Source organism: Cyrtonyx montezumae, unplaced genomic scaffold (assembly GCF_038088225.1).
Source record: "Cyrtonyx montezumae isolate F1298 unplaced genomic scaffold, pur_monq_1.0 scaffold_21, whole genome shotgun sequence".
NCBI lineage: Eukaryota > Metazoa > Chordata > Aves > Galliformes > Odontophoridae > Cyrtonyx > Cyrtonyx montezumae.
This window is the reverse complement of record NW_027071948.1, coordinates 116,275-142,337: the sequence shown is the minus strand read 5'-3', so window position 1 is coordinate 142,337 and position 26,063 is coordinate 116,275. Positions and strand designations below refer to the sequence as shown.

Sequence of the window (26,063 nt, the reverse complement as noted above, 5' to 3'; positions counted from 1 at the left end):
AATGGGTGAGTATGGACTGGGGGGTGGCAGCTGCCTTTTGAGATGCAAGGTTTGCTTTGCACACCTGACCCAGTATGGTGCAGCAGGAAGTGGGCATGGGGTGATGACATGGGGTGACTGGGTGCCTCCATTGCCAAAAAAGCTTTGGGGTCCCCTCAGGAGGTGTCTGAGTCTTACAGGGAAGTGCCAGCAGAAGGCATTCCTGCACCAGCTCCATCCTCCTGCATAGGTTTGGTTGTGCACAGTTTTATTTGCACAGTTTTCATTCTACACTGTTTTGTTTGTGTATGGTTCAGTTGTGCATAACAATTTCTTGTACCTGCTCCCTATTGCAGCCCTTGCAAGGGTTCGGTGCTACAGAATCACACCAGTCAGCACTGATGAGCACAGCTCATTTAAGTGCTGCCCACCACGGCAATCAGCTTGCTCACCCAGTTTTCCTGGAAGTCCTCTCCTGGCTGTTTGAAGTTCTCCAACACCATTGCATTTTCATGGAACGCCCCTTGGCAGGACGGATTGGGTGAACAAACCTCCATGGTTGGGACAGGAGCATAGTCCAGCTGCACAGCATGGCTCTGTTCTTCTATACTCCTTCTGGCCTTTTGCTTTCTCCTCTCTAGGTGTTGCTTTGTGTGATTTTTTTTTCTCTTCTTTTGTTCTTCTATGTGCAGTTCCCCACTGCTGCATGTATTGGGTTGGGATGTGTGCAGGTGCACACATGAGGCCATGCTGTCTCACTGCATCTGCATCCATGGTTCTGTCCAGCTATACACTGAGCACTGCAAAGAGCTTTGTGGGTGAAAACATCCCCTGTAATTTCACTGCAACCACTGCTTGGTGCTGTGTGTGCAATGCATTTTGTAGATGTGTGTGTTGCACTGTAGGTGCATGCAGCGTGTTTGGTTGGTGCAAAGGTGTGCAAACAGCCTGCAAAAGGTTGGGCATTTGGGGTCCACTTTGCCAGTGTTTGTCTTCATTGCAATTTTTGCAAAGCTCTTTTGGGTGTCCAGCAGGAAGGCTCTCAGTTCTTGCTGCAGAGTTTTTGGGGTGACCTTTGGAAAAGCTCAGAAACTTATGATTTACTGTTAATGATTATCTTCTGCACATGGAAAAAAAAAAAAAAAAAGAGAAATTAACTTGAATTTGCACAGTGGCAGCTGGGATGCTGTTACCCAACCCTGAGAACACAGAGCTGCTTGGGACAAAGTCCTTGCTGCTGGACTGCTCTTGTTCCCACACGCACCTCCATGGGTGAAAAGCAGCAAGCAACAATGCCATTACCTGCAGGAGAAGGTGTTTTTGACTCTCCTAAGTCACCCAAAGGGCACCAGTAGTGATTATATATATATTTTTTGCTGGGCTTGTCCATCCGGTTGGGGCTGGGATCAGCCTTTCAGCCACCGCCTGCGTTTATGAAGAGGCGTTGTACAGAGGTGCGGCAGTGGGGTGTGCTGGGGGGGGGGGCTCTCCTGTACTGGGAAAACGCAGCCTCAGTGCTGATGACACAGGTGAGACTGGGGGAAATTTGTTGAGAGATGTTGCATGAAATGCATGTGTGCATGGGGGTGGCCTTTGCGTTGCTTTGACTTACTGAGTTTGGTCTGCCTGGTGTTTTGAGGGAGGGAGAGTGGTTAGGATGAAGTGTGCAGTGAGTTTGGTGCTGAGATTTGCTGGTCCAATGGGTGTGTGAGTGGATTGGCAGTGATTTTGTAGTGTTTGGGGTCAGGAGGCATTGGTGTCTGCTCCTGAATGTAGCTGGGGTACTTTTTAGATGGGGAGTGGAAAAGAACTTCCCCAGCTCTGCTCGGAGCCAGAAACCAGCAGCTGCCCTGGGAATGAGGACAGAGATGAGGCTGCAAATCCTGTGTGTGGCAGTGTCTTACAGCTTTGGGGAAAATACCTCCGAAATAGGAATGTGGTTGACTTCCTGTGGATAGCAGCTGCATTTTGGGGGCTGCAATCTGCAGCAAATGGTTTTGGGGTAGGAAATTCGATGAGAAAATACTTGTTTCTTGGAAATTTGGGAACACACTCTGTAACCTCCTCCTGTACCCTGTATCTGCCTCCTCCCAGCTTTGCTTGAGGCTGGATTCTGGGCTCTTTTTGTATGAGCAAACGTGTTCAGCAATGAGAGGGTTAACAGGACTGCAGCGTGCAAAGGGTTAAAAGTCAGTTTGGAGGGTGGTGGGGGGCAAGGGGGGCCAGATCCAGACTGGATTGGTAGCAGTGAGGGTGTAAATCAGCGATGCTTTGGGAAAAGAACAGGGAAAGGGGGGGGGGGAAAGCTGCCCAAATCCCGGCATCCCTCGCTGCCCAACACTCCCAGCTCCGCCAGCCCCCGCGCTGCCTGCCTGCGGCCCCAGCTGGAAGCCCCCACCCCGGCCATGGGAACCCTTCTATGGGGCTGGAAGGGGTGTGGGCAGCCTTAGGGCCCCCACTGCCTGCTGCTGCCCCCACTGCCATCCTGCTTGGCCGATGCGGACACAAAGGCAGAGGACACGCGGCCTTCCCAGGTCAGCACAGCCCTCATCCCTTCCTTCCTTGCTTCCCTCTTCCCACACCCCCATGTGTATGTTTGTGTCTATGTATACCCTATGTACCCATAACGTTAAATTTATAGAAACGAGGTGGCCCTTCTGTAGGCAGGAGGCAGACTCATCCCTATGCTTCTTTTGCAAGCAGTTGGGGTTTGCTGCACGAAGAAGCTTTCCCTTTATATTTATTTATTATTATTGCATATAGATATGTATAGTAGAGAATAGGGTGGGAAAAGGAGAAGATGCTGAGCATTGGCACCTTATTGTGCAGCACAATGCTATTCCTACACCCATTCCTGTTCTATTCCTCCCTGTTTTCTGCGCTGTTCGCAAATTATGCAGTGCTTGCGGCCCTCCCCAGCATGTAAGCAAAGCGTTGAGGTGCTGAGCACCCACTCCCAGAGCTGTGGTGCTTTGGTGGAGTAAGTGAATTGCAATTGCAGGGTTTGCACCCATGCATGCCCACGTTGTTTTGTAGTGTTTTTTTTTTTTTTCATTGCAGATTTGGAAGAAAACGCCTCACATTTTTTGCAGCTTGCAGCAGCCCCCAAATTGTGCTTTTTTTTTTTTTTTAGCAGCAAGGACTTCTCCTTTATGCATAATATTCCTGACTGCTTATTTTCATGCATGCTTTGCTAAAGTCAGCAAGTGCAATGCTTGGTGTTAATTGCACATTCATCCCTATTTCTGTTTTTTTTTTTTGGGGGGGGGGGAAGGGAGGTGCATTGAGAAGGGATGGTATGGTGTGTGCTGCAGAGGCACGAAGTTTGCAAAGGGGATGAAGATGTTCTGTTCCTTTATTTTTGAGCTTTGTTTCAGTGTCAGCTCGGTGTGCAAAGCAAGATTTGCCCCAAAATATTGGGGGGAACAGGAATAAAAGTGGAAAAACATGTCCACAGGGCAAGAGAAAAAGCTTCTCATGGTGTGCCTGGATATGTGTTGTCAAAGCAGCTCTGCGTGGGGGAGAAATGAAGGTGGTTGGGGTCAGTGATCACAAATTTGTTGTCCGCCCCTGGTACTGATTTTTGGGAATGCTCTCAGAAAATGTTTTTTTTTTTTTTTTAATCTGATTTGTGTTTGTATTTTTTTAATGGCTTTTGAGGGCCGTTATTCTGATTTTCACTTTTGTGTGTTGCATTTGCACTTCTCGTGGTGCATGTTTGCTGAGGAATTAATTTTCCAGTTGATCAGATATGCTGAAAAGCCAAAAAAAAAAAAAAAAAGGGAAAGTGGCAACAACACAATGCTGGGGATGTGGGTTCTGTCTGGAAACACACAGCAGTGAGGATGTTGCCCCAAGAAGAACTGTTCTGAAGCGAAAATGCAACTGCTGTGCTCAGGAGGAGCTTCTCCCATACACCAATGCTTTTTGGCAAGTGAGCTGAAGAAAAGGAGAAAGAGCATCGAATTCTGAATTTTCATTTGGTTGAGTTTTGGGTGCAGAAAACCGCAGAGTGATAATTTGGGGGAGAAAGTGACACTTTCTGCCTTATTTCATCCCCAGTACCTGCTCAGCATCCCTTTCTGGCTGCCATCACCAATTCTTGGCCCCCGAATCCCAAATTGGAGTGCTTGGAAAGCACGGGATAACTCTTCCTCATTGGCCTCATTCCCAAACCGAAGCCTTAAAATCTCTGTGTTTTGCTCCCCAAAGCCTTGTATCTCTCTGTAAATGTAGAAATTCACACATGTGGCCCTTAAGTGCATGGACCCAACTGGTGCTTAAAGTGCAGCTGTTATAGAGATCCTCATATTATATCACATCATTTTTAATTTTTTTTAACCCAATTGGTGTTTAAGGAAAACTCTGCTTTGCATCTATGGTTGAGATCCCCATCTTATGTCCTATTATACTTTTAATATTTTAATAATAGATGTGGATGATACTTTCCATGGAAATGCCCACGGGTTCCCAACTTCTACCTCTATTTTTGGGATGAAGCAAAGCTCAATTGCCAAAGCCAGCCCAGAGGTGGCATGGGACACAGGGATGCATCCCATGGGCAGGAGGAAGCAATAAGGAGGCGGATGAGGAAGCAGTGGAGGATCCTTATTGCTGCCCACACCCATTTTTATGTGTGATTTATGTGTTAGTGCTGGAACACCGCCTGTTGCTGTTCTATCTGTTTCCTCAAAGAGCTGCATTTGGGATCTCAAGGTCTGCACCTGGACATCCTTTTGCCAGTGCTGTCACCTAGAATTCAAGTCATGCGCTGACCCATTTGCATTGGCAGGAATTGGGAATTTGTGGGGTGGAAGCCCCTTTTTGCCCCCTTTACTCCAAGAAGGGCTTTGGGGCCATGTCCTGGGCTGGCAGCCTCCCCACCAGCTGGGGCCTGTCGCTCGGGCACAGAACTAAAAATACTGAGGCTGGGTGCCAGCACTGGGAGAAGGATGCTGCCTTTAGCAGCTGGCCCTGCATTTGTGGCTTTATTTAGATCCATCTTTATTTATTTCCCCCAGTTGGGAGGGAGACAGAGCTGGCATACTCAAGTGGCTTTAAATCCATTTTTTTCAAGATATCATCCCAATATTACATTGGGCTTCTCTATCTTGTTCTGTCCCATCCCATCCAGATGTGTTTTCCCAGCAAGATGCCTCTACCCCTGTTCCCAATAAGGCAACACCTTAATTTCATCTTACAGAGAGGCAATCAAAGCTCAGGGCTGTGCTGGAGCCCCGTGATACCAATGGGAAAATAACCATCCCTGGACACATGGGCTGATGGGAGCTTATGTCAACGGTCAAAACAGTAACTGACCTTATAGTGGGATCAAACCTGGGCTGAGCATCACATTGCCATCCTCCTCCCTGAAAGCAAAAAGCATTGGTGTGCTGGACCCAGGCTGCAAGCAGAGCTGTTCCTGGAACATCTTTCTCTGGTGTCCAGGTGGTTTTTTAATTCTTTGTTTTTTGGGGGGCACTTTTATGGGATGTATTTTCTACTGAGTCTTGATTTGCATCAGTAGGGATAAACCTGGAGCCTTCCCATCCCTAATGGGGTGATGTGAACTTGTAAAAGGGGGATATGGGAATTTATTTTTGTTAGGAAAAGGACAACTTGATGCTTTTGGGGGTTACTGAAATCAGACTGGGCCATGCTTCCCATTCCCAAAGCACCCATAGATGTGCAGCCCAGGACTTGGGGTTGCATAGGGCACTTATGCACGTGGGGAGGAATTGATGCTGCTGTTTGCAAGGGGTTTGCAGCTCATTTTGCAGGTGAAATGCAGTGCTGGGTAGTCTCTTTGAAGCATGGTGGTGGCATCCATTGTATCCTGAGTAGTGGCTGTTTTGGGGACATATTTTGCCCTGCTTTGATTTCTCCCGCTTTGCATCCTCCCTTGGGCTCAGGACTCTGCTCTGCCCTTCCTCTTCTGGTGACCTTTCAGTCTTGTGTTACTGGAGCAGATGAACCATTGACTGCACAGAGGATGCTTGGTTCTCCCCCCTCCCCGATCATGGCTCAGTCATTCAGGATGAATACCTGAGGCTGGGAGGAGGCTGAATTTGGCCATGCATGGGCCAGATTGGATATATGCATACATAGGAATGATCTGGTAATGCAAACTTGCTGTGCACCTGAGAGAATTGTTTCTGCTTCCTTGCAAGGTTTTGCAGCACTGAGCAGGATCCGTTCCACTGTGGGGTGCTGGGGGAAGTCCAAAGGATAAACATGAGGTTGCTCTCCTTTCTGAATCCATTTTTCTTTTCCTTTCTTTTCCTGCAGGAAAGGTTCAGGGAAGGGCCCAGGCGGAGCGTGTGGACCCCCTGTGCTATGGCTTCATCCCAGCTGCCACCCTGCCCCACAGTAGGTACTGTCCTTACTTCACAGCCCCCCAGCGATCTTCCCCCTTCTGAGGTGGATCTGGGCGAAGCCTTTGACTTTGAGGACAGCGACGAAGAGGAGGACGAAGATTCAGCCACTGAGCCAAGCAGGGGAGCAGTCCTTCAGGCCCCTCCTCGCAGGCACCGTGCCACCAGCTCCAGCACCGGTGAGGTCCCATTGTTTCCACTGTGTCTACTTTGTCTGGTCAAGATCATGAGATCTGCTACCAACGTGATTTCTCTTTGCTTTTCCCCCCTACAGAGGGGCTGGTGCCAGAGTCTCGGGAAGGGTATGTATAGTTTTGGGGAGAAAATGCAGTTTTGGGGGTCACCCCCTTCCTTACAGTGTTCCAGCCTGGTGCTTCCTCAATTTCACCATTTTATTCCCACTGCTGCTTATAAAAGGACTGAGGGCATGGGGTCTGAGGTTGAAGCGTGCAAGAGCTTGGAGGTATTGCAGGGGGATTTTGTGGTACCTGAGGTGGGCATGCACACAAGTACACGGGGAAAGATACAAGTCTGACAACAAGGAGCATGCACAGGATGCAGCAAAGTGTGGAAACCAAGTCCAACCTCGCTGGAGCATCTTCCTCCTGATCTTCAGCTGTGTGTAGAACAAAGATTTAATAAAAAAGCTTTTTTTTCTTTTTTTTTCTTTCCCTTTTGCCACTTGTGCCTCAATCCTGTGTGCTTTTTCTGGGCCAGTCCTAGCAAATGGGAACGAGCCCCTCTTGTTGCAGAGTGGTGAGGTTTGGGGCATGTGTGCACAGGGGGGGCTTCTGCAAGCTCCCAGCCCTTGGGTTTTACACTGATGGTGTCTTTGCCCTCCCCACAGGCTGCCGGAGGGGGTTAGCAATGGGGAAACCTGTGATGACCCCCCCAGTATCAACACCCAGATCTGGAAGAGAAAAAGTGGCCGCCGAGGTAGGTTAAAACACCTGGGGTGAGAGAGAGAACTCAGTTCTAACCCCAAATCCCAGCCTAGCCATGGGATTGGGGAGTAATTTACCTACCCTAGCTGGGTCCTGATGTGGATTTCTGGGGCTGTTTCCCTGTTTTTCCCCCCCCCCAAGGTGAGCACTTTGAGTTCACGGCAGCAGAGGACGATGTGATTTATGACGATGTCCCTTGTGAGAACTTCGATGCCAACCAGGATGGTAGGAACAGCCCTTTCTCCCAGGACCCTCTTTTTGCTGGGACTGTGAACCCATTTCACAGATGGGGAAACTGATACAGCGGGAGCAAAATCCACATTCTGTACTGCTAGAAGGGACAGCAAAGGGGAAAAGCAGCAGCAGAACAGCTAGGCTGGTGGAGTTACAAGTCCATAGAGAAAAGCAGGATTTTGTCTTACAGGGCGTAGCCTGATCTATGAGGACGTGCAGCGGGGCGAGGATCTGGGCTGGAGCTCTAGTGAGTTTGAGAGCTACAGTGAGGAGTCAGGTGAGGAGAACAAACCAGAGGCTGAGCCGGCCAAGCAGCGGGCCTCCTTCCAGCCCAAGGTGAGGCTCTGTTAGTTAATTATTCTCATTGTTTTTTTTTAATTGATTTTTTTTATTATTTTTTTGTCCCCATACGCTTACTGGAGATATCTCAGGGCTCACTCTCCACATGCTCCCACGTGATGCGCAATCAGCACAACGTTGCTTTTGGATTTGATTTTTCTATTTATCCTTTTCCTTCCCCTTTTTTATTTTCCCCTTTGCATCTCAACGCATGGCTGCTGCTCCCTGCTCACTCCTCTTCCCTTCCAGATTATGGGAACCCACCACCCATATTGTGCTGCTTTGGAATGGTTTCATGATTTCTCCATTTTTATTTTCTTTTTTAAAATGTTTGGCTTCTCACCTGAATCTCTCTTCTCTGCCCTCTCTGCGTCCTCTGCCTTCTCCTCCTGCCTGGTTTGCTTGGGGCTCAGCTTTCTCCAGACCTGAATAGACTAAAGGAGAGATACGCCAGGACTAAGAGGGACATCCTGGCTTTAAGAGTTGGGGGGAAAGACATGCAGGAGCTGAAACAGAAGTATGATTGGAAGGTACTGTCCCTCCTTGGTCCTTTCCCTGAATTTTCCAGTTGGGGAGACAAAAGCCTCTCTGTAAGGATATGAGTGCACCTGTGCTTAGTTCAGCCCAATTTGTGTGATGATGGTTGGAGACTTGGGGACATCCATCACTGTCACCTTCCCCATTTCATCTGCATCCCTCCGGTGTTTATGTCCCTGACCTGCCCACCCCATCAACTCTTTGGGTTTTTATTTTTCAAGGGGCGTTTGGACAAAGCGAGGTTCAGGTATGCTAAGTGGAGCGGAGAAGGTTTTACCCTCTACAGGGTTGGGAAGGAGATTATTGGGAGTGGGAGAGAGACTTATTGCAAAACCTTTGCCTGCCTCAGTGCACTCAGGTTGGTAGTTTGCAGCCGATTTACGCTGGGATTTTTGCAATTGGCACTAAAACTGCTGCAAGTCCAGGTGCAAAGGATGAACATCCTTTGTTGCCCTAATCACAAAATTCTGCTGCAATACCTCACATCATGCTTCCCTCCCTTTCTTGGCTTTGGCTGCATGCTCATGCTTTGCTGCACTGCTTGCAAGCTGTCACATCACTGTGTCCCCACAGAGGAAACAGAGGTGGCCCCTTGAGTGCTCAGACCCTCTCCTCTTCCTCAGCTTCTTCATCGTCTCAGCCTTCCTGGGGAGGAATGGGGTTGTGTGATGTTCCCAAAGCATCGGGGAGGGGGGCGGGCAGTGCTGCACGACACTGAGCATCCCAACCCCTTGCACAGATGACTCAACTGATGAAAGCGGCCAAAAGCGGCACCAAAGATGGGCTGGAGAAGACCAAGATCGCGGTGATGAGGAAGGTGACCTTCCTGCACCGTAAGGAAGTGCCAGGTGAGTGGTGTGTCCCCTTCCGCACTTATGTCAATTGATCTGGAATCATTAAAGCTGGAAAAGACCTCTGAGATCACCCAGACCAACTGTTGATCCTTTGCCACAATGCTCGCTAAGCCATGTCCATTTGGCATCTTCCTTGTTCTTTCTCCAATTTATCTTCAACATTTCGTGCTTTTTTAAAACTGTTTTCCCTTTCGCTTATTCTGTTCAGCCCCCTCCTTCCCCTTCCCAGAGCACCCAGTCCATGGGTGTCCTATTTGCATGGGTTTCAGGGCGATACAGGAAATGATGAATTTTAGGTGAGATCTGAGGTGCTCTGCATCTATCCCATCAATGCTACACAGTGAGGTTTGGGGCTGAAGCACCACTTGGGGGTGTTGACAGCTCCTTTCTCTGAAGGAACTCCCACATCTCTACTTTGTTTTGATGGCTCCTTATGCTCTTCCCACCCTTGGCAGATGAAAAACAGCCCCATTTTGCAGCCAAAAGAAGGAAAACTGCAGTGTCTTTGGGTGTCCATAATATGATTCATACCCCATAGGGGATGGGGATCGTAGGAAAAGGGTGAAGGAGGTGGAAAAGCTGCCACCCACCCCTGGCATCTCAAGAGGGTCACTGGAGCATTGCGGACAAGGTAGGATCCTGCTGGGTGGCCCCTCTGGATCCACTGGGGCCCCTGAGGATCTGCTGAGTGTGCCATATCCTGCTGCCAGTCTGTGGGATGGGAGTACATTGGGGTGGGATTTTGGCCAGAAGGATGCTCCAAGCATCCTGTATGCAATGCTGGTTTTAATGGGGGGGAGGAAGGAACCCAGGGTGGCCCCCCGGAGCCGCCAGTGACGTGTTGGGATACTCCCTTCCAAAATTAGGGAAGGAAAAAGGTCACCCAGGCAGCAGTTCCCTCCCCTCTGGTTATTTATATGCACAGGGATGGGAGCGGGGTGCTGGGGGCCAGGGCGGCTGTAGTGGGGGCTGCAAATACAGAATGTGGAAGAAGCGGTCGTCCCTGCCCCGTGACACTGTGATCCGTTCACCCTCCTCTTCCTCAGTTGCTTCGGCCTCGGGTAAGGCAGGATTGGGTGCCAGGACGGTTGTGTTGTGCTTTTGCTCTGCACTTTGCTTTGCATTGCTGATTTTCTGTGCCTCTCCGTGCTCGGATTATTGAAGGGAGGAAATTGAGGGGGTTCCCTGATATGGGTCGCTTTTGGGGGAGGATTTGGCTCCTTCCCAGCTGGGATCTGGTAGTGTCTTGGCTCACAGAGCCCTGACTCACGCTGGTGTCTGGTGACAGCCGCAGTGCTTGGGGACAGACAATGCCAGCAGCCATAAACCCAATCAAGAGCCCCTGGAGCATCCTCTTCTAGACTGGGAGTGTGCTCAGCACCAAGAGACTTCCAAGAAAAATGAAAAATAAATTGTGGGTGTGTTCATTTATTTATTTATTGGTGGTAGGAGACTCGGAGGAGGAGGACACTGGTTTCCTGGAGGTCACAGTCTCTGACATGAAGCACCCACCGCCCGAACTTGGCCCCATGCCCACAGGGCTCAGCCCCCAGCAGGTGGGTGCAGGATGGGCACCTCCTTTGCCTTCCCTTTGAACAACTCAAGTAATAATTTTAAACATGAGTGAGCAGTGTAACTGGGGTCACTTTTGTCTGAGGTTTCTTTTCCCTTTCCCCAATTATTTGCAGGTGGTGCGGCGACACATCCTGGGCTCCATTGTGCAGAGTGAGCGCAGCTATGTGGACTCCCTGAAGCGCATCCTGCAGGTGGGGACCCCTTTCTGGAGGTGTTTGAGGAGTATTTTAGAGATTTTGGGGATGCTGATGTTCTACCACTTACTGTAGGATTACAGGAACCCACTGATGGAAATGGAGCCCAAAGTGCTGAGTGCCAGGAAATGCCAGGTGGTGTTTTTCCGCCTGAAGGAAATTCTGCAGTGCCACTCCATGTTCCAGATCGCCCTGTCCTCCCGTGTGGCCGAATGGGACTCTGCTGAGAAGATTGGGGACCTCTTCGTGGCCTCGGTAGGAGGAGAGTTGAGTACCCCTTCCCAGCAATGGGATTGGAGGACTACAGTGATGCGTTCTCCATGAGTACCCCCAGCCTAAGCACCCATAGCCCCGTTTTAGGGTGCCTCACAGAACTAATCCTGGCCTTCTTCTCTTGCACCAAGTTCTCCAAGTCAATGGTGCTGGATGTCTACAGTGATTATGTCAACAACTTCACCACTGCCATGTCCCTTATCAAGAAGGCTTGTCTCACCAAACCTGCCTTTCTCGATTTCCTTAAGGTCAGCAGGTCCCAAATGTGGGCACATGCAGCTTCTAGCCACCATTTTGAACCCCTCCCTCTTTTTTTCCCCTTTACTCCCAGTAGAAGCGGCAGATGGCCAGCACCGATCGGGTGACACTCTATGGGCTGATGGTGAAACCTATCCAGAGGTTCCCTCAGTTCATCCTTCTCCTACAGGTATGGGTGACCCCACGCTTTGCACACCGCTTTGGCAAGCACAGTGCTTCAGGGTGGCTCAGCAGTGGGCACCATTTTGGGGTTGGCAGCCTGCCTGGGGCTTGTGGAAGTGTCTTTTGGTCTTTCCCTATCCCAGTGAGGGATTTTCCTCCATCATAGCTTGCTGGAGTTAGTGACATCGTGGTGATATTTCTTCCTCCCAGGACATGCTGAAGAACACTCCCAAGGGCCATGCGGACCGCCTGTCCCTCCAGTTGGCTCTCACTGAGCTGGAGACATTGGCCGAGAAGCTCAACGAGCAGAAGCGCGTGGCTGACCAGGTGTCTGAGATCCAGCAGCTCAGCAAAAGCATCAGTGACCGCAGCAGCCTCAGTAAGGTGGGTGTTTCAGCCTCGCTCCTCTTGCTCATTCCCTTGCAATGGGATTTTTAGGGGCTGGGTTTGCATCTGTCCCCTTTGGTTGGTGTTTGCAGAAGTGCTGAAGTCTGGGGCTCCCAGGAGGGGCTTTTGGAGAAGCTGAGCTCTTGTTTTCCCTGAAACAATGGCATTTAGCAAAAGCAAAAATAAGTCTGCGACTCAGGAAATTTTCATCTGTAGCCTCCTCCCCTCCATCCATCTGCTTGATTTTGCAACCATTTGTGGAAAACCCTGCACCAAGCTATTGCAACACATCCTGAGCTGCACTTGGAGCACGTGATGACCTCAGCAGCCTGGCCCTGAGGACAGCATTTAGGGATGGAGGACAAAACAAAATCCAAAAGGGGGCTGCAGAAGGGTCACGCTCATCCTTGAGGGCTCTTTGCATTTGGCAGAGTGAAATTTGTGTGCAAAGTGGTTGCAGTGTGGTGCAAATGGCCTGTGTCATGCAGAGCTGGAGTGTTTTGCACAGCTGCCATACATCGAGCATTTTGCACAGGCATTTCTGCAGTGCTTAGAGTTGTGTGTCCCACTTGGGAATGGAAAATATTTGCACAAACCCATTGCAGACCAAATTGCAGGGCAGGAGGCGTGCAAGAACCCTGGGTCTGAGCCCCTTACCTGCTGTATCCTCCTGCAGCTGCTGAACTCAGGGCAGCGGCAGCTCCTGCTCTGTGAGACGTTGACGGAGACTGTGTATGGTGACCGGGGGCAGCTCATCAAGTCCAAGGAGAGGAAAGTTTTCCTCCTCAACGACATGCTAGTCTGTGCCAACATCAACTTCAAGTACGTGCCAGCAGCCCCAAGTTCCAGAGCCACTTTGCAAAAATGACCCCACCAGCACCTCTCCCCTTCCCCACTCTGATTTTGGGCTTAGAGGGTTTCACCAGCCTTACCCCCAAACCATTTCACCTTGTTTCAGAGGAGGAAGCCCAGATTTGGGGCTATTTTGCCCCATAATCCTTGTGCCATGATGCTAGGGAGTTCCCATGGGGTTTTTTGGGTCTTGTTGTTTGATGGTGTTGAGGGGAAAACCCTCTTCTTGTCCCCAGTAATGCGTTTTTATTAATGTTTCCTCCTCCCCCCCCCCCAATTCCAGGCCAGTGAACCCAAGGTAGGCACTGAGTGTGTTTTTTTGTGTTTGTGCCCTGTGTTTGGGGGTGCAGGCATGCACTAGTGCACGCCATGGTTTTGCAAGCTGTGCTCACCATCTGCTTTTTGCAAGGGGAATCCATTGGGGTTTGCAGAATGAACAATAGCAGCTGCTGATTGATTGGTATTTTACATCTTCCCTTGGCAGAGGCCAGCTGGAAATTAGCAGCCTGGTGCCACTGGGGCCCAAATATGTGGTGAAGTGGAGCACAGCCCTCCCACAGGTGCAGGTGGTGGAAGTAGGGCAGGAGAGCGGTGGCTATGACAAGGACAACGTGGTCATCCACAACGCTGGTGCCAAGAAGCATGCACCCACTGGGCCAGCTTCACACAGTGAGCACCTGGCCCTGAGCCACGTGGTTTTGGGTTGTGTGGGTGGCACTGCTTCCAATCCCACGTTTCTCCTTTTTTTTTTTTTTTTTTCTTCTTCAAGATAAAGTCTACCTGGGGCCACCACGGCTTTTCCAGGAGCTGCAGGACCTTCAGAAGGACCTGGCAGTGGTGGAACAGATCACTCTGCTCATCAGCACGCTGCATGGCACCTACCAGGTACCAAAGTGCTGGATCTTTGGCAAAGCTCCACCATTTTGGGGACCCAAGTACTGTCATCTTTGGGGCAAATATTTTGTGGTTTTGAGAGCAAAACCTGCTAAGCCTTGGCCTGGGGAGCTGCAGGGGGCTTATTTGCATGCTCTGTGCTAGCCCCTTGAATACCTGTCAGTCCTTCTTTAATGTTCTTGCTAGAACTGGATGACCTTTAAGGTCCCTCCTAACCCAAGTCATTCAGTGGTTTGTTGGATGGATGGGTGGTTGTTTCCTGAGTTCCTTAACTGACCTGCAGATGGATCCTGGGGACTCAGCCTTCTGGAGGTATTTCCACCATTGCTCTATTTCCCTCAGAACCTGAACATGACAGTGGCCCAGGACTGGTGCTTGGCCCTTCAGAGGATGATGAAGGTGAAGGAGGAAGAGATCCACTCTGCCAACAAGTGCCGCCTCCGTCTCCTGCTGCCTGGCAAACCAGACAAGTGAGTTTCCAATTCTGGGCTTTCCCTGCTGCTACATCCACTCAGAGGAGGAGGAGGATGAAGGCATCTAATGACTTCCCCCACAGGTCTGGCCGCCCCATCAGTGTTATGGTGGTCTTCATTACTCCAAATCCTCTGAGCAAGATCTCCTGGGTCAATTGCCTGCACCTGGCCAAGATTGGTCTGCGTGAGTACCTCTTGGAGTGGTCTTGGTTCTAAAAAGCAAAATCTGGAAACAGGGGAGGGTTTGCATCCTGATGGTTGTTTGGGAGCAGGGGACAAAGTTGGATGAAGGTGGTGGGAGAAGTGTTTGATTGGTTGGAAGTGGGAAATAGCATTTCGTCCTCAAAATGTTTTGTTTTGATACTCTTGAGTGGCATCTCTGGGATGCTTAGTGATGGATCTCAGCTTGGCCGTATGCTGCTGTCATTGCCCTGTTCTCCCATGAAATAGAGCAAATAACAAGGGAAGAGTCCTTCTTCCTGGCATCTTTGTATCACTACTCCTATTTAACACCATGAGTCACTGCAGAAAAAAAAAAAAAAAAAAAGTTTAATGGCAGAAAAATCATTCCAGCCCAGGGGGGAATCCAGGCACTCAAACACGATTTCAAATGATTTTTAATTCTCTTGTTTTGAGCAGTTTGTGTTGTTTTTAATCTGCAGTGCCTGGGGGATAATCCTGTATCCATGAGTTAGAAACGAAAACACATTAAAGTCTAATGTGAAGAACTGCATTAGTTTTTTCCTTTCATATCTATTTATGATTTTTTTTTTTGTGGGGGGGATGTATAGGAGGGGGTTGATGCTGCTTAATGTGGTTGCTTGTGCAAGAGCTGGAGAAGATGCTGGGATGTCCGTCTTGGATGGTGGTGGCTTGCAGCATCCCAAAGGCTGGTGTTGGGGTGGGTGATGTTGCATCTCCTGCTGCATCCAACCATGCTTATTTTTGGGCTGTCCTTAATCCACTCTGGTCTTTGCAGGGGAGGAGAACCAGCCAGGCTGGCTCTGTCCCGATGAAGACAAGAAGAGCAAGGCTCCCTTCTGGTGCCCCATCCTTTCCTGCCACATGCCTGCCTTTTCCTCCAAAGCCCTTGATCTGCAGGTAAAAGTATTGTCCACCTGCCATATAGCTCTTTCCCCTTCTGCTCCATTTTTGGGGTGATGGACTGAAATCCCCTGATGGACAGTTTGGGAGGGGGTGGCAAAATTGCTTGCCAGAAATTGATGCAATCTGGGCTGGCAGGGGTACAAAAGCAAATGGCTATGGTAGAGCATTTTGATTTTTTGGGGCATGAGTAGGGTAAATGCATGTGTCTCCTACAGCTCAGCGCTGCAGTGCACAACCCTGTGCAATCCTCACTGTTGGGTTTCTCTGCTGTCAGCACCTCATTGCCGCAGGGCTACCTCTGGGTGAGCAAAATGGGGCAAAAAGCATTAGATTTGGGTTATTTCCACCCTTGAGATGCTAAATCGTAGTTGTGATCCCCACAGGTTGGGGGTGGCCAGGAAGGTGCAGGGGGACAAGTGGAGATCTTCTCCCTCAATCGCTCGGTGCCACGGACAGTAAAATCCTTCCCAGTGGCATCGCCAGTGCTGTGCATGGAGTATATACCAGAAGTGGCTGAGGGGGACAAAGTGGGGACTGAAGAGCCCAGAGCAGGTGCTGAGCAGCCCACTGCAGCTCTGCATCCCACTGTTTGCTTGGGACTACGAGATGGCAGGTGAGCACCAGTGTGCAGTTGTGCATCCACTGCTCTTTTGTATGCAGTCACTACAAAGGAGCTCTGCAACAACATTTTGATGCAGTTACCAGCAGCACCTCCTGTTCTGCATCCTGCTTTTGCATTTTTCCAATTAGCATCGCTGTGTATGGTAGCGTGGACACGGGGACGCAATGCCTGCTGACCTGCAAGAGCCCCGGCATGCAGCCTGTCCTCTGCCTGAAGCACAGCCCTGAGTTCCTGTTTGCGGGGCTGCAGGATGGGACAGTGGCCGCATACCCCAGGAACAATGGTGAGGACAAGCAACCCTGTGCATATTTTGCTGTGACCCCTCGAAAATGGGGAGCTGGGTGTGCTGGTTGCTAAAATAGCCTTGGAAGCCCCATTTTTGCACTGTTTCATCCCCTGCTTTGCAGCTTTGAGTGATGGTGGGAGGATTGCATTTTGCATTGGTACAATGAATAGGGCTCAGTTTGGGTCCTGTAATGTGCAGAAAGTGGTCTCAGTAGCCAAAAAGGGGAAGATGTGGGAGCAAATGTTCTGCCTGGTGGGTGGCACTTGAGAACTTGTTGGAGGCATTTCCCTGCTGTTTTTCTCTGCTTTATCACTAGAGGACAGAAGAGGGCCTTAAATAGCGCTCTGTTCTGGAAAAAAAGGCTTCGCTCACGATCTGCAGCAAGGAGCACCAGTGCTACTTACAGTGCATTTTTGGGTGCTCTGCACCCCACTTTCCCATTTAGCAAGTGTGCAAACAAGTGAATAGCATGGATTTAATTTCTCCTCCGTTGCACAAATGCACATGGAAAACAACAAGCTGCTAGCAGGGTTTTCTTTTTTCTTTCTTTCGTTCGTTCTTTCTTTCGTTCTTTCGTTCTTTCGTTCTTTCGTTCTTTCGTTCGTTCTTTCGTTCGTTCTTTCGTTCGTTCTTTCGTTCGTTCTTTCGTTCGTTCTTTCGTTCGTTCTTTCGTTCTTTCGTTCTTTCGTTCTTTCTTTCTTTCGTTCTTTCGTTCTTTCGTTCGTTCGTTCGTTCTTTCTTTCGTTCGTTCTTTCTTTCGTTCGTTCTTTCGTTCGTTCTTTCGTTCGTTCGTTCGTTCGTTCGTTCTTTCGTTCGTTCTTTCGTTCTTTTTTTTTCCTTTTCGTATCTCCTCCCTGTCTTTTGCAAATTTGCTGTGTGGCTTTGTTAGAGCAAAGCTTTCCTGAAATAGCAGTAAGCAGAGCCCACCTACAGTGTGCTTTGCTCAGCAGCAAAGTCCTGCTGCTGAGAGCAGAGCATTGACAGTCTCAAGGCTCTTTTATCCTGAGTATCTGGTTTTAAAATTGCAGTGAAAATAGGTTGCCCACTTGAAAGCAATGGCAATTACCAATTGGTTGTGGGGAATTCATGGGAATGCAGACTGGATCTTGTTCACTGAGACACTCCAGTTTGGCCCCAGATGAATCAACTCTGGAGTAGCACTTTAGGAGTGAAAACAAAAAACAAGGTGTGTGTGGGGGAGCAGTTTTTGTGCCCAAGCATCGCAGGTTGCTGTGTAATAGCAGCTGTTTGCAGCTGCAGGCAGGGTGTTTGCATAGCAAAGTGTTCCCAGCTCGGGGTGCTGCAAACTGGGGGAGCCTGCTGCCTGTGCATACTGCCCTGTCCTTTACTTTTTGCTCAGATGATAGAAGGGAGATGATGTCCACATGTCCCAGGATTGACTGCTGCTTATGTGACTTAGGGATTGGGGCAAAGCTTGCACCTGTGTTCCCAGTGATGGTATTGAGGTTTGGGTCTGCAGGAAGTGACCCCAGCACCCAAAAGCGATACCTTTGCACAATAGGGATTCCCAGTGCTAGCATTTCTTTGCACATCCCCATGCTCTGTTTGGGCTTGTGTGAAAATATCTGGTTTTTTTCCCCGTAATTTTGAGCCTCATTTTGTTCTCTGTGCTCTGTCTTAGGGGGGCTGTGGGACCTGACTGAGCAGCCCACTTGCCTGCCTGTGGGCACTGGCCCTGTGCAAGCCCTCTTGATGCTGGATGAAACCCTATGGGCGAGCTGTGCCAACCAGGTCACTGTCCTTGATGCCTCCACCCTCTGTGCTCAGGTACCTTGGGGACACCCAGCGTCATCATCACCTCCTTGTGCTCCTTTTGGGGCAGCTTTCCTGTAGCTGTGTGAGCAGGGGATGCTGAATAGTCACCTCTATTTAAAAAACAACAACAAACCTTTGTCTTACATTTAATTTTCAAATTTAGCGCCTAAACGTAGTTTGCATGTGTTAGCTGTCATAAATCCATCCTAAAACCAGTGCTGAGGATGAATAATGCATTGAGGGTCTGTATTAGTTTTCTGTTTCCGATCTGATTTATGGCAGGAGCCAGGTGGGAATTCTTGCAGAAGAAAAACATGGGAGAGATAGAGGGGGGCACAGCCTGGGCGATACACAGAGCATCTCTAAGGGGTGGATGGAATGGGGTCTGGGGCTCAGTGCAGGTTGATAATATGCAAGCAGTGGGTTACAGCTCCAGTTGCTGCTCCCTGCTTGTCTGAATTGGGTTGGATTCCCTATGGGAACTTGTACTTGTCCTGTATAAGAGCAGCTCTGCAAACTCAGGTCCATAAATAGCAGCTTGGGAATGTAGCCCTAGAGAATAAATCCCACATGGGATGGGAGAAAGCAGGAGATGACCCAGTAATCTTCATCCACCTCTGCTCTGTGCAAGAATTTTGGGATGCTGCACCACACTAATGCTCTCCAAGGAGGGCTCCAGTGCCACTCCTGTTCTTTAAAAAGCAAAATTTCAAATCCATAAGCAAAGTCACGTTGCAGTGGGTGCATGGAGGTGATTCAGTCCTGCACATTGTTCACCAGCCTGCTGGGTTGTGGGCTTGTTGCTGCAATGTGGAAAGCAGGAGCTGCACTGCAGCAAGACCCTGAGATTGCAATTAAGCAGCAAATCAGCACCCAGAGAATCACATGCAGTGCATGCTGCAGCCACACTCCTGCTCCCAGCAGATTCCATCATGTTAATCCCATAAATTTTCCCTTTTCTCAGCACTATTGTGCTACCAGAGCCTGCTTTCCTCCAGAGCATTCCATATCTGCAGGCTCAAGCCATTGCCAACCTGCCTTCAATAGTAACCTGAGTTTTTTATGCCTTACTTGCTGCTTGGGAGATTTTTCAGGGTGTTCATTTCATGGAGATGGTTTCAGGTCCATAACTCCAGTGCTCTGCATTGTGATATTTGGAGGGATCATGAAACAGGGCTCACTGCAGCAGGGAGAGGTGGTAAAATAGGTAGAAAACATGTATACGTGGCGTCGGTTGGAATTTTGGATGTGCTGGAATATGTCAGAAGAGGATGTTTTGGTTTCTGTTCCTCTTGTTCAGAAGTCACCACACACCACCAAATCTTAAATGGGTCGTGTGGAGGGGCCGAGTCTTTGCTTGCTGGCTTTTGGGGCAGGAAGAAGGCAGGAAGGTGTTGTTCCACATTGGTGTAAGCTTGAAAGATGAAAGATGCATCTAGGTTCAGCAAATAAGCCTTGTAAATGAGAATTGGGAAAAAGAAGTGGGAAAGGCTGAATTGTGCCCATACAGAACCGAGAGGAGATTGGTGAGGGGCTGAGTTTGGTTTCTGCTAAAAGCAAAGCTGGTGAGGAAGGCTAGGACCTCCATCCCCTCCCCTCCCCATATGAGCCTGCAGCCCTATAACAGCTTCTAGAGTCCAAGCCAGCAACCTTTTATTGTGATTCCATCTTTGTTTTGACCTCGTCTTGATGTTCCCCTTTGACAGCAAACCTTTGAGGCTCACCCAGACACAGAGGCCAGTGTGACACACATGATCAAGGCAGGCAGTGGTGTCTGGATGGCGTTTTCCTCAGGTTCCTCTATCCGCCTCTTCCACACTGAGACACTGGAGCACCTACAGGAGATCAATATTGCCACCAGGACCACCTTTGTCCTCCCAGGTGGGCTTCTCATCCCAATGACTGAAAACCTGGGGCATCTATCCTCTGGGTGCCTTGCTTTGCAGAGAAATTGTGTAGGGAGTTTATCTGTTCCACAGGTTGGAGCTTTGTCCTGTGGTCTCCTTCTATAGGTTGCAGGGATGGAGCTGAGAGCATCACTGTGGAGTCTTAGCATTTATCTCAAAAGCTTCTAATGTTTTGAGGGAAAGGGGTGTTTTTAGGCTGCTGGAACAATTTTTAGGCTGCTGGAGCTTTGAGATGGGCTTGGACAGGTCTGAGTGGGGTGTTAGCAAAGCTGAGCTTTGTTGGGAAGATGAGACCCCTTCTCTTCATCCACGCATCCAGTCTTGGCACTTGGGCATCTGTTCATACATTTACTCATCACACTTGTGCATCCCACTCCTATGTGTGTACGCATCAACACGTGCCATCCATGCATCCCACTCCTCCTCTCAGGCATGCATCCATGCATCCCATCATTGCATCCATCTTTGCCCCCATGTGCTTCCATGTACCCCGTTCTTATACCTATGTGCATCTGTGCTTGCATGGATGCGCCCCATCTTTGCACCCAAGTACGCATCCATGTACCCATGTTTTCACCCTTGCACACATCCTTGCAGCTCATCCTTGTGCCCATATTTGTGCCCTTGCATCCGTCCATGTTTCTCATCTTTGCACTTGTGTGTGAATCCATGGACTGCTGCATGCCTTCTTGAACCTCATTCTTGCACCCATTCTTGCACTGTGCATGCAGCCAAGCATGCACACTTCTACCTCATGCACTCTGTTTCCACCTCTTTGGCTCTTAGCTGCTCTGATGTGCCAAGGAAAGGACAAGGCTCAGCCCTGGGCTTGCAAGGTTGCCTCCCCCTTGTTCCAGCTACAAAACATCGTAATTGCATGATTAGTTGTTATACGCGTGCTACTCATGTAAGTTGGTATTTCTTTTTTTTTAGGGCATATTAAAATATTTATCACTTCCTTTTCTTCCTGGGCGAGTGAGCATTGGGTATTAATGCGTTTTTGAACTCATGCTCCCTCATCCTTTTAAACCAGACAGCCCATTAATAAAGTTCTTGCCGAGAACTGGAGTTGCATCTCTGCAGATATATCGCTTCACTGAGTGCGACGCTGCAGCACTAAGTCCCTGCAATAAAATATTCATGTGTCATTAGAAGCCTCACTTCTCTCTGCTCCTCTTCCTTCTTTTTTTTTCTTCTTTATTTATTGATATTTTCAGCATTTTTTCTTGTGCAAAGATCTTCATGCATGGGTGATGCTCAGTTTTGGGATAGCAGTTATTCACTTTGCAGGGGGATGATGCTGCTGCAAACCCCCTCTCTCCCTTTTTCTCCCTTTTTTCAGGGCAAAGACATGTCCGTGTCACCAGCCTGCTCATCTGCCAGGGCTTGCTGTGGGTCGGCACTGATCAGGGCATCATTGTTCTGCTGCCTGTGCCCCGTTTGGAGGGCATTCCCAAAATCACTGGTGAGCATCCCCAAAAATTCCCTTATAAGACAAGATCTGGGGGCTCTTTGTTAATTAAATCCCTCTATTTTGCACAGGAAAAGGCATGGTGTCTCTCAATGGGCATGGTGGCCCTGTGGACTTCTTGGCGGTGGCACTGAGCACATTGGCCCCTGATGTGCTAAAAGGTGACCAAGAGGAAGAGGAAGGTGAGGAAGAGAAACCCCCAGAGCTGGATGAACCCCCACCACGGGAAATAAGGAAAAAAGGGATTTTGTTACAGTACCGCCTCCGTTCCACCTCCCACCTCCCCGGGCAGCTGCTATCGGTGCGGGATGCTCCGGTTGGGACTGGCACCCCGGAGCATACAGAGGAAGATGGCTCCATCTATGAGATGGCCGATGACCCTGATGTGTGGGTACGGAGCCGGCCCTGCACCCGTGATGCTCCCCGCAAGGAGATCTCCTCTGTTGCCATCATTTCAGGGGGCAGAGGTTACCGTAACTTCAGCTCTGAGCCACAGCGCCGGGGTGGTGATGCTGACAGCACTCTGCTCATCTGGCAGCTCCCACTGATGCTATAGCAACTGGGGGATGCCCAGGTGGCACCTACCTCAAAGCCACCCTACTCGCTGCCATGGGGCGGTCATGTCGGTGAGTGCACCACCCCTATTTTTTTTTTTTAAGGAGAAATAAGGAAAAGAAAATGATAGGAAAAACACCACAAAAATTGTCATTTTTTACTCCCCCCCCCCAAAAAAAAAAAAGAAGAAAAAGAAGAATCCCACCCCACTTCCCCACTTTGCATGTTGGGTCAGAGGAATTTTTAAATGTGGGAAGCAGTGACCTCCTTGCGGGCTTTGGAGGTGCCAAGGTTGTGCTGAAGGCATTTGTGTGTGTGTGTGTGAATATCTATAAATATATATATATATAAATATAGTGTATATTATGACCTGTATAAAGAAGGAATCTGTATATATTGGGACACTTGGAGATGCAGAAATAAAGAAGAGGTGTGAACGCTCATTGGTTACTGGCCGTGCTGAAATGGGCTCTTGCTGAATTAGCCCTTTTTATGACCATGAATTGAGGATTTGTGGTACGTAATCCCATGTTTTGGGAGCTGGATTGGGGACTTCCCATTGCTGCACTGGAGCTGTTTCTGAATGACAGGAAATTTGGGGTGAAATTCAGCCTGGAATAAACCCCATAGGAATCACCATGTTTTCTTGCAATACTTGTAACCTGTTTTGTGCAGATGTTTTCTTTCCATTGCAGCTCTCTCTTCAGCTTTGTCAACAACATCTCCGCGAATTGATTTGACCCTCATGCTCAGAAATCAAGAAGCAGCCCAAAAATTGCCCTTTTTCTCCCCAGAAATGGTGTAGAATGGAGGGGATAATGGACAGAGGGGATCATAAGATAATTAAGGTTGGAAAAGATCTCTAAAAACATCGTCTGACCATCAGCCTATCACCACTATGTCCCCAAGTGCCACATCTCTATATTTCTTGAAAGCCACCATGAACGGGGACCCCACTGCTTCTAATGGCACCCCATCTCTTTTCTCTGATACCTAGACCTCTCCATCTGCATAGAGAATCCCAAGGCCAGGGAGGTGGAAACTTGTCTGCGGACTAAATCAATTTATAATGTAATTCTCTAACTGCCTCCAATTTGATTTTCATTTGTAGCACTACAATTATCAGATTGATGTTCCCAGCAATTCAACCTTGAAATGGGACAGTGTGGCGTCTGCTGCTGGTGAGCAAAGATTATCTGTCCTGCACCAATTTTTGAGTACTTTTCTAATTAGCCATCACGTGTGCATTGCTGGGATTATTCTTTTTTTTGCCCTCAAAGTCTTTTTCTGATTAAGTTTTCTTCCTGTCTCAGAAATGAGATATGGTGTGAATGGGGCTGGTGACATTCCTTAGTAGCTGTGAAGCTGATGAAAACCAGTTTTATGGCTGATGGGGAATGGTGCCAAAGAGGTAGTGGCTCTTTTCCCACAGTTTTTAATCCCGCTGGAATGGTTTGTGGGCACACTGATGTAACTGGGTGGACGGATGTGGATGTGGTAGGTCCCAAAAGGGCCTTGGTGGTGTCTCCTGAAGAGTGCTATGGAGTCTCAAAATGCCATAGTGGCATCTTCCAGAGGTTCCACAATGGTAGGTCCTAAGGAGGCCCTGGTGGCACCTCCGAAGAGTGCCATGGAGTTATGTCTCAGGGGTGCCACGATGTTAAATACCAGAGGTGCTCTGGTGGCATCTTTTAAGTGCTTAAAAACGATTTGTCCCAAAGCTGCCATGGTGGCATCTCCTAGGGAGTGTCCTTGTGGTGTGTCCCCAGGTTGTCTCTGCTGCATCTCTCAGTGGACATCTAGGTGACATCTCCTAATGGTGTGATGCAGATGGGAATAGTGATCCTGTGTGGATGAGGATCAGTCCCTCCCTCACATCCAGGCTGTTTCTGCTGTCACCAGCTCCAGGTGACTTCAGTAGTAGCTCATGGCCCTTCCCTGCTTTGAGTCATTAGGGAATTAAAATGAGAAATTAGCGACCTACTCCCCCAAACGAAGATCACTGTGCTCACTAAGGACTGCCTTATAGGGCCAACACGCTGTGGGAATCTGGGGCAGAGGACAGCATGGGTTGCTTAGCCACCAGCAGATGGTTTTTTGGGACACAGGGCTAAGCAAGCAGCAGCCCTGGCCTGCTTTCAGCCTGGGTGCAGTCGCTGAGTGCTTCTGCAATTTAAATGCAACCTGACAGCGCTGGAGATGATCTGTGGCTGGGATTTATTTTTGGGAAAGGGAGCTCTGCAAACCCACGCTGTGGGGGCAGGCTGGGAAAGGGACAAAGCAGCCCCTGGGGGCTTTCAGCCCCCAAACCAGCATTCATTTCATTGTTCTCATTAAGCCTCTCTGCATGAGGGGGTGTCTTATTATTTGGAGTCGAAGGGAGATGCCAACCTGATTTTCCAAGACAAATGATTGAGCAGCAGAAAATATTTTCATGTTTTTTTTTTTCTTTTTGTGCTTCTTTGTCAAAGGTAAGGTAAGAAAAAATATCTGCAAAATGGTCCAGTTGTGGTGGATTGGTAAGCAGTGCAATGGTGCAATAGCAAAGGATGTAGTGGTAAGTGGTGTTGCTGTGCCATGGAGTGGCTATGAGAAAACTGAGGTACTGAAAATGTTCTCCCCCTGCATTGCCTTTGATCAAAGTATTTTGATGCCTCCTAGGCTTTTCTTCCCCTCAGTGACCTTTCTCCCCAAAGAGTCTTTTTATCTGTGTGTGGTTGGGGAGGGAGGGGACACTTGTTTCCCAAAGGGTTGGTGATATCAAAGGGTCCCCGTGTCCCTTCCCAGCAAAGCAGATAGGTGGTACCCTCCAGTGATGCCCTTTGGAGGAGAGCCTTAAAAAAAAAAGTGCAGAAATTTCTAATGATAACAAACAGAACAGGAGCCTCCGCCCCCCCCCCCCCCAGTGAGGGTGGAGGAGCAGAGGAGGAGGAATTGCTTTGAGCTGCAGGGGAAGGTCTGCTCTGAAGGTGGGCTCAGCTGAGACTTGGAAGGGATGGTAGACCTGAACAATAAAAAGACGAAAGTTATGAATTCACTTCAGAAATGCAGGGTGGAATGGTGAGGGTTGAGGTTGTGGTGGGGGCTGCATGCATGGCACCAAGCCGGTGTTCTCTGCTCTCCCCAGCCCGTGGTTAGAAGCATCCAGATAACGTGCATAAGTATTTGTGTGTGTAGCGCAGCGAACAAGCTTACCATGACCCTGCTTGCGTGCTGCCTCTTTTGCTTTGAAAATGAATTAGATAGTGTATCCCAGTGCCCTGGCACAACAATCCTCCTCCAGTCTCCTAGCTCTGCTCTATGAGAGGGCATGCATTTGTAGAGCATCAGTGCATACAGATGGAGTGAGCTAAGCCCCTTGCAATGATGCAGCATGGAAGCAGAACAGTGTTCCCATGCAAAGAAGTTGGGGTCTTTGCTGAAGGTGCACAGTTATTAAGCCCTGAACTGCTGGCGATGTGCAAATTATTCCATTCAAAGTAACAAGCGGCTGCAGAGCGGGATGAAAGTCAGCTTTGCTCTGATATAAAGACTTGACAAAGCAGCCCTGCTCTGTCAATATTTTCCTTGCTGCAGCAAGCTTCAAAATCCCATGGGCTCAGCAGTGCCAACATAACACTTCCCCCAGTGCTATCCCCTAGCAAAGAGAGAGAGGGAAAGGGGAAAATAAAATAAAATGAGAGGAGGTTGAATTTGGAGCATGTTCCTATTATTATTTTTCTTACATTGTAACCAAAGCAGAGTGCAAAGCCCCTGGTGCTGCCTCATGCTGCTGGCTTGCAATTTGGGCTTAATCCAGCTTAACTTGCAGATAATGAGCTCATCTTCCCTCTGGGCAGGAGTGGCTCTAATCCCCCCTTCTTCCCCCCCCATGCTTTTACTTTGGGGGATGCAACCCCAACCCTCTATTATTGTACTGAATGGATTTTTGTATGGTGATATATTGATCCTGAGCTGGATTTGGGGAGGGTTGGTATCCTCCATTACACTCAGGGACTTTTCATCAGGGC

General features: G+C 49.1%; 1 protein-coding gene across 8 annotated transcripts; it reads left to right on the top strand.

The window, feature by feature from the left end:
- Positions 1-1,487: 1,487 nt before the first annotated feature.
- Positions 1,488-22,252, top strand: ARHGEF10L (Rho guanine nucleotide exchange factor 10 like). Of its 8 annotated transcripts, none has more exons than XM_065737862.1 (29): positions 2,323-2,513; positions 6,268-6,352; positions 6,435-6,532; positions 6,628-6,655; positions 7,201-7,289; positions 7,439-7,522; positions 7,722-7,867; positions 9,147-9,255; positions 9,800-9,892; positions 10,711-10,817; positions 10,950-11,027; positions 11,106-11,285; positions 11,435-11,551; positions 11,638-11,730; positions 11,934-12,107; positions 12,787-12,932; positions 13,246-13,260; positions 13,447-13,631; positions 13,732-13,847; positions 14,199-14,326; positions 14,413-14,513; positions 15,309-15,430; positions 15,652-15,738; positions 15,820-16,049; positions 16,187-16,341; positions 17,987-18,132; positions 19,827-20,001; positions 21,370-21,492; positions 21,570-22,252. In XM_065737862.1, the coding sequence occupies exons 1-29, from the start codon at positions 2,399-2,401 to the stop codon at positions 22,052-22,054; spliced, it is 3,810 nt and encodes a 1,269-aa protein (XP_065593934.1). In that variant the 5' UTR covers positions 2,323-2,398; the 3' UTR covers positions 22,055-22,252. The 8 variants fall into 8 exon arrangements, with proteins under 8 accessions (XP_065593939.1, XP_065593934.1, XP_065593935.1 ...); XM_065737861.1 differs by adding an exon at positions 8,284-8,400 and having other exon boundaries at positions 2,441-2,513; positions 6,268-6,532; XM_065737863.1 differs by lacking the exon at positions 9,800-9,892 and having other exon boundaries at positions 2,324-2,513.
- The last annotated feature ends 3,811 nt before the right edge of the window (positions 22,253-26,063 follow it).